Source organism: Eublepharis macularius, chromosome 2 (genome assembly GCF_028583425.1).
Source record: "Eublepharis macularius isolate TG4126 chromosome 2, MPM_Emac_v1.0, whole genome shotgun sequence".
In the NCBI taxonomy this organism is placed as follows: domain Eukaryota; kingdom Metazoa; phylum Chordata; class Lepidosauria; order Squamata; family Eublepharidae; genus Eublepharis; species Eublepharis macularius.
In genome coordinates, this window is record NC_072791.1 from 190,107,456 (window position 1) to 190,119,517 (window position 12,062).

General features: G+C 42.6%; 1 protein-coding gene across 1 annotated transcript in view; it reads right to left on the minus strand.

Annotated features, from left to right (window-relative positions):
• The window catches only part of CCDC148 (coiled-coil domain containing 148), a 164,965-nt gene that overhangs the window by 97,281 nt on the left and 55,622 nt on the right, over nt 1-12,062 (minus strand). The window contains exons 5-9 of the mRNA XM_054972437.1: nt 11,029-11,132; nt 8,555-8,628; nt 6,463-6,617; nt 4,931-5,026; nt 4,653-4,834 (exon numbers count right to left, since the gene is read on the minus strand). Of these exons, the coding sequence (XP_054828412.1) occupies nt 4,653-4,834; nt 4,931-5,026; nt 6,463-6,617; nt 8,555-8,628; nt 11,029-11,132 (611 nt within the window). The remainder of the gene's footprint in view (nt 1-4,652; nt 4,835-4,930; nt 5,027-6,462; nt 6,618-8,554; nt 8,629-11,028; nt 11,133-12,062) is intronic.

The following is a 12,062-nucleotide window of genomic DNA, read 5'->3' on the forward strand; positions in this document are numbered from 1 at the left end:
TTGATATCAGGGCAGGGAAGGGTCTCTCAACTGAGGAATGTGATTCTCCAAGTGTTTTCAAAAGGAAGTAACTTGATTGCCTGAGAATTCGAAGAGGTCGTTAAGGATCTTTTGTGTGGCCCTCTAAAGCTGCTAACACCCATAGCCATGAGTAATCATCCAAGTTTGCAGGATAATAACCAAAGCTCTCAAAATCTTCTGCACAACAAAGATTCCCTGATAACTCAATCACTAGCCCAGGGAGGGCTGTCAGCATATCTGACCACCATCAACCAGTCTGAGCCATGTCTGCCAGCCAAATTAATTCATTCACATATCCCTTCCCCATTATATCACCTACCTACACCTCTACAGTAGAAAGTCTGAACTGGCCTATGGTGACTCTTGCACCCCTGAGGTCTCAGATCCTCAAATTACAATCCAAAATTCACCAATGGACAGACAGATCTCAAAATGTTGGCTCAATGCCATTGTGGATCCTAGTTCTGCATCCATTTCAGCTGGTTCCCCTATTTGTGCTCAGGCAAACTAAGGTGCATAAAGCATGCATGCAAACACCTCCATTTGTTGTAGTTGGTTCTGCTCCTAAACCTTCTTCCACTACTGAAATAGGATCTCCCTGATTTTGTCAGTCACTTCTGTTCATGAACCTTCCTCCATCTCCACTGAAATTACTGTACCTGCTCATGAAGACAGGCAGAATATGCCCTTTCTCTCTCCAGTTCTGATTCCCATTCTGAATTGACCTCCACATCTTCTTATCTGCTTTTCTATCTCCTACCCTCTCTTCCTCGGTCTTGACAAGCCAGACTTACAGCCAACTGCAGCACAGCAAGGCATTCCGCTGCAGGCCAAAGATTTTGGGATCCAGCTGAAATAACTAGGGGCGTGTGAACTGGGTTTGGCAACCATCTTAAAGACCAGATTTATGCTGATCCAGCTTAATCTGGATAAGCCAGATCACATGCTAGAACCCCAGATTGGATCTGGGCACCCAGACTCACTGGGCCAGATTATCTGGCCGTAGGCAGCTGTTGCAGTCAACCTCAGAGGCAGAGCAACAGCACAAATGAGGAGGCAATGGTACAAATGGAGCCAAGCTCTGCACCTCTGCAAGAGAGGGGCACAAGGCTGGCACAATGGGGAAGGAGGAAGCAGGCAGAGTGGATTCCCATCTCATTCTGCCCCTCCCCCCCCTGGAGCTCCAAAAGATCCCCTTCAAGCTGCTGCTACTGCCTTTTAAGCTTGAGGGCTCGACAAGCCCCCCCCCTTCACTATAGGGATTCTATTGAGATTCTCTGTTTCGACACTGGAATTCTATGGTTTGACAATAAGCTTGCAAGGGAATTTTAATGTTGAACCAGAGAATCCCAATCAGAGGGAGAGCCACAGCATTTAAAAGCCTTAGAAATATTTCCTCCATAAGAAACAATGAACTGTGGCTGGAGACAGCTTGTCCAGGGGTCCAATTCTCCTGAGATTTGGGGTGTCTTTAGTAGACAATCAGAAGTGGGTTCCCTGCAAATGTGGTGGAGATTGCTTGAAAATCCCCCCAGTCCCCCAAACATTTCCCCCCATAGGGAATAGTGATGACTGGTTAAATCTGGGATTCTCTAACCCTGATCTGAGAATCTGACCTGTATTTCAGGGATCTCAGATTCTTTTTTAATCCTTAAAACTTGGACCTGGATTACCCAGACTTTTTTGGGGTGCACACCGTTAGAAATAACTACCAGTTAGTGGCTTCAGCTTTAACATTCAAAGGAACACCCCTTCCATTTTCTGTTCTAGAGCACCAAAATATCTTAGCCCATCTTTGGCGTAGTTTATAAACAGCAAGTTGAAATGTTAAAAAATATGGATCTTGGTCGCATGCACAATTTGTATTTGCCATTCTGTCCACAAGGGAATTCCTTTGCAGGTGAAACAGTTAGAAGAGGTACTAAAAAACTATGCAAGTGACTGACGAGGCTCAAGTAATGTTTAAAACAGCTTTTCTCCACAAGTGCAACAGGGTAGACTGTTCTCAGCTGAATGGTTTAGCTGTTATCCCTAGAGCTTCTCAGTTTATTATGCTGACATCAGTGCAAAATATCTGTTAAGGAGCTTGCATTCCCATTCTGTATTATAAGAAATTCAGCCTTTTGATTGTACTGGAAATTACATATAAATACATTGTGTTTAGAACTTTAAACAAGTTTATTTGTACACCATTAAGCTTTATGCCACTGCCAATTTAGCAGAGAACAACTATAATATTTTTAAACTTAAAATTGCTGAACCACATTCAAAAAATATTTCCAATAATTTGGCATACGCTTTCCATTTCTGAACAAAGCACAAAATGCTTATTACGGTGAAACATTTCTAACATGATGCCAAATGAAATAGTAACATCATCTGAGGCAACTTTTGTAAGTTCAACTTCTTAAGTAAATACTTTAGGTTTGTTTCTTCTACTAAGTTGTAAAAAAATGGTTTAAAAAACACTTATTTTTCTTTGGCTTTTGCACAATTTATGTTGTGAGAATAGCATAAACATGAAATATGAAATACATTTTTCAGAACAAATTCCGTTACAGGTGTATGACAGAAAACAAAAAAGCAGGTCTTCGCTTCTAGAGCTTCTCTTTGTCCTACCTCACCTCTTGCAAAATATATCACCCACTGACTGTTTGCAAGCACTTGAATCAGAGCTGTACCCTTCCCAGAATATGTTTCTCACCCCCAAGCATTCTTTCCTGTAAATGAGGTTAACTTGTAACTGTGGCAAAGCACCAACCATACTCTTTTGGAATTAAGTCACTTCTACGTTTTTTTTTTAAAAAGTGTTTTCCCGTAGAAGTCTAGTCCTCTCCTTCCTCGGGCTCACATCTCCACACAGTGAAAATGACCTAATTCATACAGGGACAAATTAGATATATATATAGGCTCCCACACATATCTGAATGATTTACAACAGGTCTCTTTCTGCTACAACTCTTCCTTGTCCCTCCTGTGATGTTTGTTTGCAAAAGTCTCTGTAAATGAATTATGTATTTAATAGGCATCCAAAGGTCCAAATTTCACATGTGCACCACTAGAAGTCCAAAAGGGCGTTTGTGCATGCGTGCGCGCATGCACGCATGCTGGACCAGAAGGTACGTATTCAGTGAATGAAGCGTTTCTATGTTGCCTCTTGACCCAACAGGGTCCCCCAGGTATCAAACATCATTTAAAACACAAATGTATAGAAATAGTTAACACAATTAAACGAAACACATATAAACATGCAACCAGGGCTAAGGGCTAATAAGCATTCATGAGGGAACACCTATCCAAACAAAAAATTCTTCACCCACTGGCAGAAGACAGTGATAGAGAGAAATCTCCCTGGGGAGCGAGTTTCAAACTTTTGGTGCCAAGACCAAGATGGCTCTTTCTTGCATTGCCACCCATCTAGCCTCAGATGGTAGAGGCACCCATATCAAGGCCTTCAAAAATGACCAGAGTGGGTGGGTAGGTTCAAATGGAAGTAGACAGTCCTTAAAGTATGCTGGGCCCAGACTGTATAGGGCTTTAAAGGTAAGTGCCAGCACCTTGAATTAGGTCCAGACACTAACTGGCAGCCAGTATGGAAGAAACAAGACTGACTGATAGGGCTCCTATGACCCACTCCAGTCCAGTGTTCTAACTGAAGCATTCTGTATCAAGTGAAGCTTCTGGACAGTCTTCAAGGACAGCTGCACACAGAGCACATTGCAGTAATCTAATCTAGATGTTACTAGCACATGCTCCACAGTGGCAAGATCTTTATGTTCCTATGTCATACGGCAGTAAACCCATAGGTTTTAATCATTATAAGCATCAACTAGTATGCATATTTATTTAGGAAATATATGAATTAGAAATTTGGAAACCTGGTGTAAATCTTCCCTCTTACTAGTTTTTAAACAAGAAGGCAGGCTATTGTAGAACCACAGAGTGCTGCAAACATAGTAAGAGATGCCCATGGAAATGGATTGTTGGTATAAAGCTTGCAAGGGTTCTGTTTTCACATAAAAACATTGTAAGGTGTATATTTGGGGCAGAAAGATAAAGAGATTGAGTAGCTGAAAAAAGCAGCAAGACGGAACAGGATTATTCCCCTGGCCTCCCTCACTTGCGTAGCATAGAATGCCATTTGAGCAGGGCACAAATCCCTGAATCGGGCCTTCTGTCTCCTCTGTCTACGGACATGTTAAGTGAGTTTATAATAATTTGTGGAAAGATGTGGGCTCAAGAGCTGTATGAGAGACTGCTCCAGATATCTCTGAATGAAAACATTCATTCTGGTATGAATTAGTGTCATCATAAAGAGGACAAAAAATGTAAAGCATTGTATCCACATATAGCACGTGATAATGTTCACCACGGCCTATGCTTCTGGTGGTTTAACCCCTCAAACATTTTTGCTTATTGTGTCAGACAAGCTGTTTTAGAAAGGGGCAGTCTCCATTCTCTCAGCTGTGCAAACAGTTACTGACTATTTAATCCATAAAGCTGGGCAGGGATTCAACTATGCATTGTGCAAGCAAAAAAAAAAAGCCATTTCCCTGATAAACACAAGCACAGTATCAAATGCTCCAACAGCAAAACGTTTTGCTTAGTCCTTAAAGAAACACAACCATTACCTCGACATGAGTTTTAACTCTTGATCCACCTCCTGGAGTTTCAGCCAATATTCTTCAGCAAGTTTATGAAATTCCATAAAAATGGAGTCCTTCAAATCAGGATAGGGGCATTCCAAGGTCAATAATTGTGGAGGGATATTGTGAAAGAGCGCAGCCCTTTCTTCAAAGGACCGTGCTAATATCTATGATAAAAAAAACAGAGGTCACTGGTAGAAGACAAACAGTTCTGGTTAAACACAGCTGAAACCAATGAAGCAAATTTTTGTGAATATTCTTACTTCAGCTGTGCAATCTTCTAGATCTTTTTCCAAAGATTTTCTTTCAAGGTGAAGCCTTTCCAAAATGTGTGTCTGTTGTTTCTTCACTGACTCGACCTGATTATATGAGAGATGGTTTTAAAGCATGAACATGTAGACATGGCCAGGGTTTCTAAAATTCTACCACAGCTTTTCACCCAGTTAGTCAGCCCCATATGAACAACAACTTTAGGTCCAGAAATCTCCTGCGATGGCACCAAAGAACAAGTTTCTTCTCCCATATAAAGACAAGGAGCGGAAGGTCAGCACAGTAGTCTGAGTACAAAGTATTTGGCCGACTACTCTGCATAGGTAGTTACATTACAAGAGCAACTTCTCCTCCCTGGGCCCTCAAATAAATGGCTTGGACCCTGTGATCTATCAGTAGAAAGCCCTGGCAATCATATGACCTCCCGTCGCTTCCTTCCCCTACCGTGCAGCCATTCCAACCCTGGGAAAGTTTATTCCTGGGCTGGCAGGACCTTGGAGTAACAGCCACATGGAATGGGAGGCTGCAGTGAGGAGGAGGAGGAAGGGGGCAAAATGGCTTCTTCCTCTTGCGTGAGCTGCAGTGTCCGTTCCCAGAGCACAGCTCCTGCCACAGTCCTTTGGTTTTGCCTGGATTTAGTGGAAGAGACCATTGGTCCTCATTTGTACAAATCCTGGAATAAGAACTGGAACGGAAAATACCAAAAGGAAAAACAGGTGGGGGAAATTAACGGGCAGGGAATTGCTGTGCCCTAAGGAACAATCTCCAGAAGCTGAGGAAGACTCCCACTCCCTGGCTTTCCACAAACTATGCAAAACTGAATTATTCAAGAGGGTTTTTCTGCACAAATAATAGGGTTTGTACTGTGCAAAATGGTCCAGAAAGTTATTTGAGTAAAGCTTTAGGGAGTGTAGTCTACACTTGCATGTGTAGCTTGTACTGCCTGTACTGCCTGTTGCTGTAAGTAGGATCCCACTATGTAATTTTTGCATTGTTTAACACATCATGTTAACACTTTGCTCCAGTTGTTTGTAGATTTCTGGTTAGTTCCAGATTTCTATATTCCAAATTCTTTTGCATTGTTTATTGGATGCCCCATCGTGTGGACAGTATTGACTTACTCTGTGTAATCCACATTGAGTCCCAGTGAGAAAGACAGACTATAAATTATTTAAATATAACTGAAATAAAACTAGATCCATGTTAGATAGCACAAACTTGCATATAGGCTTGCCAGCAGTCCTGGAGAAAAATGTCCACTCCCTTTAATAGAGGCTTAGTGTGTGGAAATGGGTAGCTGAAGATTTTCATGGAGGTAAATAACATCCTATTGAGCCTCTGTTAAAGGGACAGGACATTTTTCTCCAGGCACCTGGCGACCCTAACTTGCACATGCCGATTACACACAACTTGCCCTTATCCTCCCACTACATATAATGTTAGGGGGAAGAATATTGTTATCAACCAACCCAAATCCATAGTGACAACGTAAAGTAGAAAAATGGAAAAAGCCTGGATCACTAACCTGTTCTAACACTGCATCTGGGAATTCTGGATAGGGATGCTGTTCACAGCTGGTCTGTATTTTTGACAGTCTGTATTTTAAGTCCTCTCTTAGTTGCCAGATAGGTTCTACTGTATTTGCTTGAAATGTATCCAGGTCTTTTGATAACTTATACCCTATGAAAAGGTATGAATGTCACTCCATTAGAGGAATTTTTTGTTCATCAGGAGATTAAATTCAAATATTTATTCTATAGTTTTAATTTAACACAATTATTAGACATGTTACAGCAAACAATAATTCCATTTTCTGTTAAAATGTTTTTTTTAAGTTTGCCAGAGACAGGAAGGAGTCCATGTAGCACTCCTATGATCTCTCCATGATACTAATCTAAATTGCTTGACTGACAGCCTTTGGGGAGGACAATGGGAGGGGAAAAGAGGAGAAGAGATATCATAGTTACTCAGGGAAGAGTTTCTCATAAGGCATTCTTTGGGGTTATTTGTTTGCTTGTGGGATGGCAACACTCATCAAGATGACAGTTGCAGGACACTGATGTGCACTGTAAATGGTAGGCAGATATGGAATCAATATGAGGCCAGCTCTGTGTCTCCATTGCTTTCTTTGGTCAGACCAGCCCACCTGATCAACAATGTTTTATGTATCACCATTCTACTTACCTGTTTCTGCTCTTACAACTGAAAACTCTAAATTGTTGTCTGGAAGGAATTTAGCCTTTGCTAGGCTCTCCAACCCCCCAAACAGCAGAAGCCAGGATACAACATGAGACTCTACAAACCCCTGTTCCAGTAGATGAAGATTCCAGTAAGATGTTGCTTGTCACATAGCCCACTTCCCAAAAGACCAATGCTTTCTTGAGAGCATCATCTCTTCACAACCATACTGTTCCTCTGGCCAGGCAGCAGTGGTACAAGAAGCGAGATGTGAGAACCGACAAATTGAACAAGTTGGTTCAGGGAGGTTGTGTGAATGTTAGTAGGACCCCACTATGTCCAACAGCTACTGTGGCAAAGTGGTTAAGTGGATGGGCTGCAGGTCAGCACTCTGCTGATTTGAATCCCACTACTGCCATGAGCTAAGTAGGCGGCCTTGGGTAAGCCACTCCTCTCAGCCTCAGCTCCCTAACTGTTTTGAGTAGTAACACTGATTTTGTTCACCATGCTGAGTGCAGTGCCGGATCTGGGGGAGGCAGGGGGGTAGTCTGCCCCCGGAGCCGCCAGAGAGGGGGCGCCAGGAGCAGATCCTAGCTGCCGGAGTGCCGGAGAGCCTCACAGCCCCCAGCGCTGCCTTTTGCCTGCCCTGCAGGGCAGGGTGTGTGTGGCAAGCCAGCCGCCCCCTGTCCTGCAGGGAGGTGAATGCCGTGGGCAGCCTCGCAGCCCCCCGCACTGCTTTTGCCTGCCCTGGAGGGCAGGGGGTGCCCGGCAAGCCGGCTGCCCCCTGTCCTCTCCTGCGGGGCAGGCGAAAGCAGTGCGGGCAGCTGCGAGGCCGCCCGCGCCATTCGCCTGCGGGGAGGCGAATGATGTAGGCGGCCTTGCAGCCTCCTGCACTGCTTTCACCTGCCCTGCAGGGCAGGGGGTGCGTGGCAAGCTGGCTGCCCCCTGTCCTGCGGAGCATGCGAAAGCAGCACGGGGGCTGCGAGGACCCCTGCGCCATTCGCCTGTGGGGAGGCGAATGGGGCGGGTGGCTTCTCAGCCCCGCACGCTGCTTCCTTCCGCCCTGTGTGATGATGTCACCAAAGTGACGTCATCACACAGTGCGGGGAGCGCGCGCGCGCGGGCAGTCAGCCAAGGGTTGCCCTGGGCGTGGGCAACCCTGGATCCAGCGCTGGCTGAGTGGACACTAATCTGTCTAGAAGAACAGCATATAAGCACAATGTTGTTGTTATGATGATGATTTATGATTTATCTATGTCAAAATATCATCTTATAATTATTTATTTAATAATTCTGTATTAATATTATTATTTGTTTTTAATTATTAATATGTATTAATATTATTGATATACACAATAATATTATTGTGTGATTTTATCAGCATGCCAAGAATTTGTAGTTAAGTGGTTTACAGCAAGTCATATAATGGGAGAACTTACGCAAGTCCCACAAGTCCAAAAAACATTCACTTCCTTCATCAAAAAAAGTCTGTATTTCCGATTCTAGTTTTTGCCTGAAATGAATAAGTTTGGTTCAAACAAATGAAAACAATTTCTTTCTTTCTTACCCAAGAAGTAACAAGAAAAGGCATCCAGTCATTCACTTAAACATAGCTACTTTCATCCATTTCATAAGTACAGGTAATATTTTATGCTGTCCCCACCACTTTCTTTCATAGTATTCGAATACGTTTGTTGATCACAGCTGCACAGAGAGCACAAGTCTTCACTGAGGGGTTCACAAGAATACATCTGAAGCATTTTTAGCCCAACTGTCTCCTTGAGGGGCTCATGGTGGGTAGCAGTATTACTTAAAAGTATACCTTATAAAACGAAAATCAACAACCAAAAAAACTGGTTCATACAACCATACAATACTCACACAATACCCATCACAACAATTAATCTGGAAAAGCACTTGTAGATTAAGACCAGTTGGAGACTTTGATTTTTAATATTTTCAATACCAACATCTCTTTGGATCACCCTAGATGTCCTCCTTTAGTCTTAGTCCTCTAGTTATACTTGAGACAAAAGCTGATCAAAATCTATGCCCAAGTCTGAATATCATGCCATCCACTGCTAATGCTTCCTAAGCTTCCTTCTCTTCTGACTCTTCATTTTGCTGTGTCTGTCCTAGTCTAGGATTCTAACCACTGTTATCCTTTACAGATCAACCTAGGCAGTTATTCCTAGATTCAAGTCTCTTATGTCCCAGCCTAAGGAGACCATACAAAACTAGTTCTGTTATCAAAAGGTCGCTTCAGATAGAGAATTCATCTACACTTACAGTCGGGACAATTATGAATTACTATTGGAGTGACAGGCCTTACTTCTGAGTCCAGCGCTGTATCAGCCAATCCAACTGGCTTCCCAAGACCCAGGACTAGCCTGCTCTTGAGTCCATTTGAGGGGTAATCCAGCCCTGTCCAAGGCTCACTTCTGTGGCAAAGTATTTGGCAAAAGAGTGAAGGACTAACATAGCGGCTCTGCAGGGCAGGGTTGCAAACTTCCTGGGGAAAAGTGTCCTGTCTCTTTAATAGTTTTAGGTGGGTGGCCATGTTGGTTTGCAGTAGAACAGCAGGATCTGAGTCCAGCAGCAACTTAGAGGCCGACAAAGATATTCAGGGAGTAAGCTTTTGAGAGTCTGAAGAAGGGAGCTCGGACTCTTGCAAGCTTATACCCTGAATAGCTTGTTGGTCTCTAAGGTGCCACTGGACTCAAATCCTGCTGTCCCTTTAATAGAGGCTTAATAGTGATTATTTATCTACATGCCATGTAGCACCTTTAAGACTAACCAACTTTATTGTTATTGTATTGTCGAAGGCTTTCACGGCCGGAGAACAATGGTTGTTGTGGGTTTTCCGGGCTGTATTGCCGTGGTCTTGGCATTGTGGTTCCTGACGTTTTGCCAGCAGCTGTGGCTGGCATCTTCAGAGGTGTAGCACCAAAAGACAGAGATCTCTGTGACACTGAGAGATCTCTGTCTTTTGGTGCTACACCTCTGAAGATGCCAGCCACAGCTGCTGGCGAAACATCAGGAACTACAATGCCAAGACCACGGCAATACATTTATTGTTGTTGTTATTGTTTATTGTTAGTCTGCCACTGCAGACTAACACGGCTAACTCCTCTGGATCTACATGCCATGAAAACCTTCAGCTGCCCACTGCCACACATTAAGTCTCTACTGAAGGCATGATAGGATATTCTTCCCAAACTCTGTAAGAAGGGAATGGAGAAACTAGGAGGACAAAACTCAAAAGAGTGCTGGTCATTCTGGTGGCCCATGCTGCTGTGCAAGACATGTCATTTGTTTCCATATAATGATATCTGGGCTGGGTTAAGGTGACATAAAGGAGGCCCAGCAAGAATTTTTGCTTGGGAGCCTGATGGCTCTCAGTAGCCCTGAGACCAGGCTACAAATCAGCAAGTCTCCATTTTGAATTCCGTCTCTACCACGAACTCTAGGAGAGAATTCACTTAGCCACAGCTCCCATCTGCAGTATGAAAATAACACAGTCACCCTTTACAGAGCTGTCAAAAACACTGCAACTACATGATATATAGGAAGCACTTGGAATGCACTAAACAAAAATAATAAGTATTATTACAGCAGCCATTTTTGTCTCCATAGCCTCACATGGTCTGGTATCCAATTGCTTCAGGTGTTGCCAAGAGGGCCGTACCTCATTCAGACCTTTTACAGATTCCTCCATCCAACAGGGATTATTGATTGTATGTGACTAAAATTCGTTTGCTTTGTTTTCCAGCTATCTCAAACTCCACATTTTTGTGATATTATCTTCTCATGAGTATTGGAATGTAAACTAACCATGTTAATTTATGCTGGCCAAATCTTAGTTTTGCACTGTCCATCCTTGCATTTCTTATCAAGCTCTTCTGCTTCTTACCTGCTTTCATGAAGTCTTTTGTGTTCTTGCCACCACACTTGGCAGTGCTGTTTCAGAAGCATTTGTTCTTTATTAATTTTTGAGGCTTGCTCTGTCTTTTTGATCTAAATAACAGAGTTTAGCAAAAGAATTATAAATATAAAATGTCTCTTGTATACCTACAAAATAGCTTTCTCAAGGAAATCTCCATTGTAGCCATATGCTCGGTTTATCTTGTAGGTCAAACTCATGAACAAACAGAACCACTACCAAAATTAAAAGAAATTTTATTCTAGAAACAAATTCTACACACACACACACAGCCCAACTCTACCTCATGCTGTACCAGCTAGTGCCTCCAGTTTTCCACATCTGATGACCCCTAGCAATTCAAGCGTTACTCAATACCTGAATGCATTAAGTAAAGATATGCTACCCCAAAAGCCTGAGAATGACTCATTCTCTCATCACTGTTTTAGAAGACATGCAAATAAATATTTAAAAATTTCAAGTATGTGTATAATATGCTAACACTGTAGTACAGTGCAACTAAACAATTTAAAGCACTACCTGAATGCTATGCATTAAAATATTTGTTAAAGTAGAAACTAAAAAGTGTAGCTAACAGTCGAAATAGTTCCTAAAATCAAAGGGGAAGACTCATTGGTTCATCTTCACCCCAATTTTTACAATGCTGTGCTTTTAGTAGTCAGTTATGCTATGACGGAAGCTGCCCTCGGCACAATAAAATTAAAACTTGTGTGTCATTCGTTACCATGATGAATCATGTCCAATATGGTATTCAACCCTAGAAATAACCATGGATTCTTGCTAAGGTCCTGCTACTGACATAGAAATAGTTCATTTTAAATCAATGCACACAGAGAGCTCCAAAAACATATTCAGTATTAACAAAAAGCAGATTCCATGTAGCTAAATGTTCTCACACTATTGTATAGTTCATCGTAGTTTGGTTTTTGTTTTCCAGATCATGCAGACTGTCCATGTCAGCAGCAGACACCCCACAGCAGAATCCAATTCTGGTGAAGAAACTG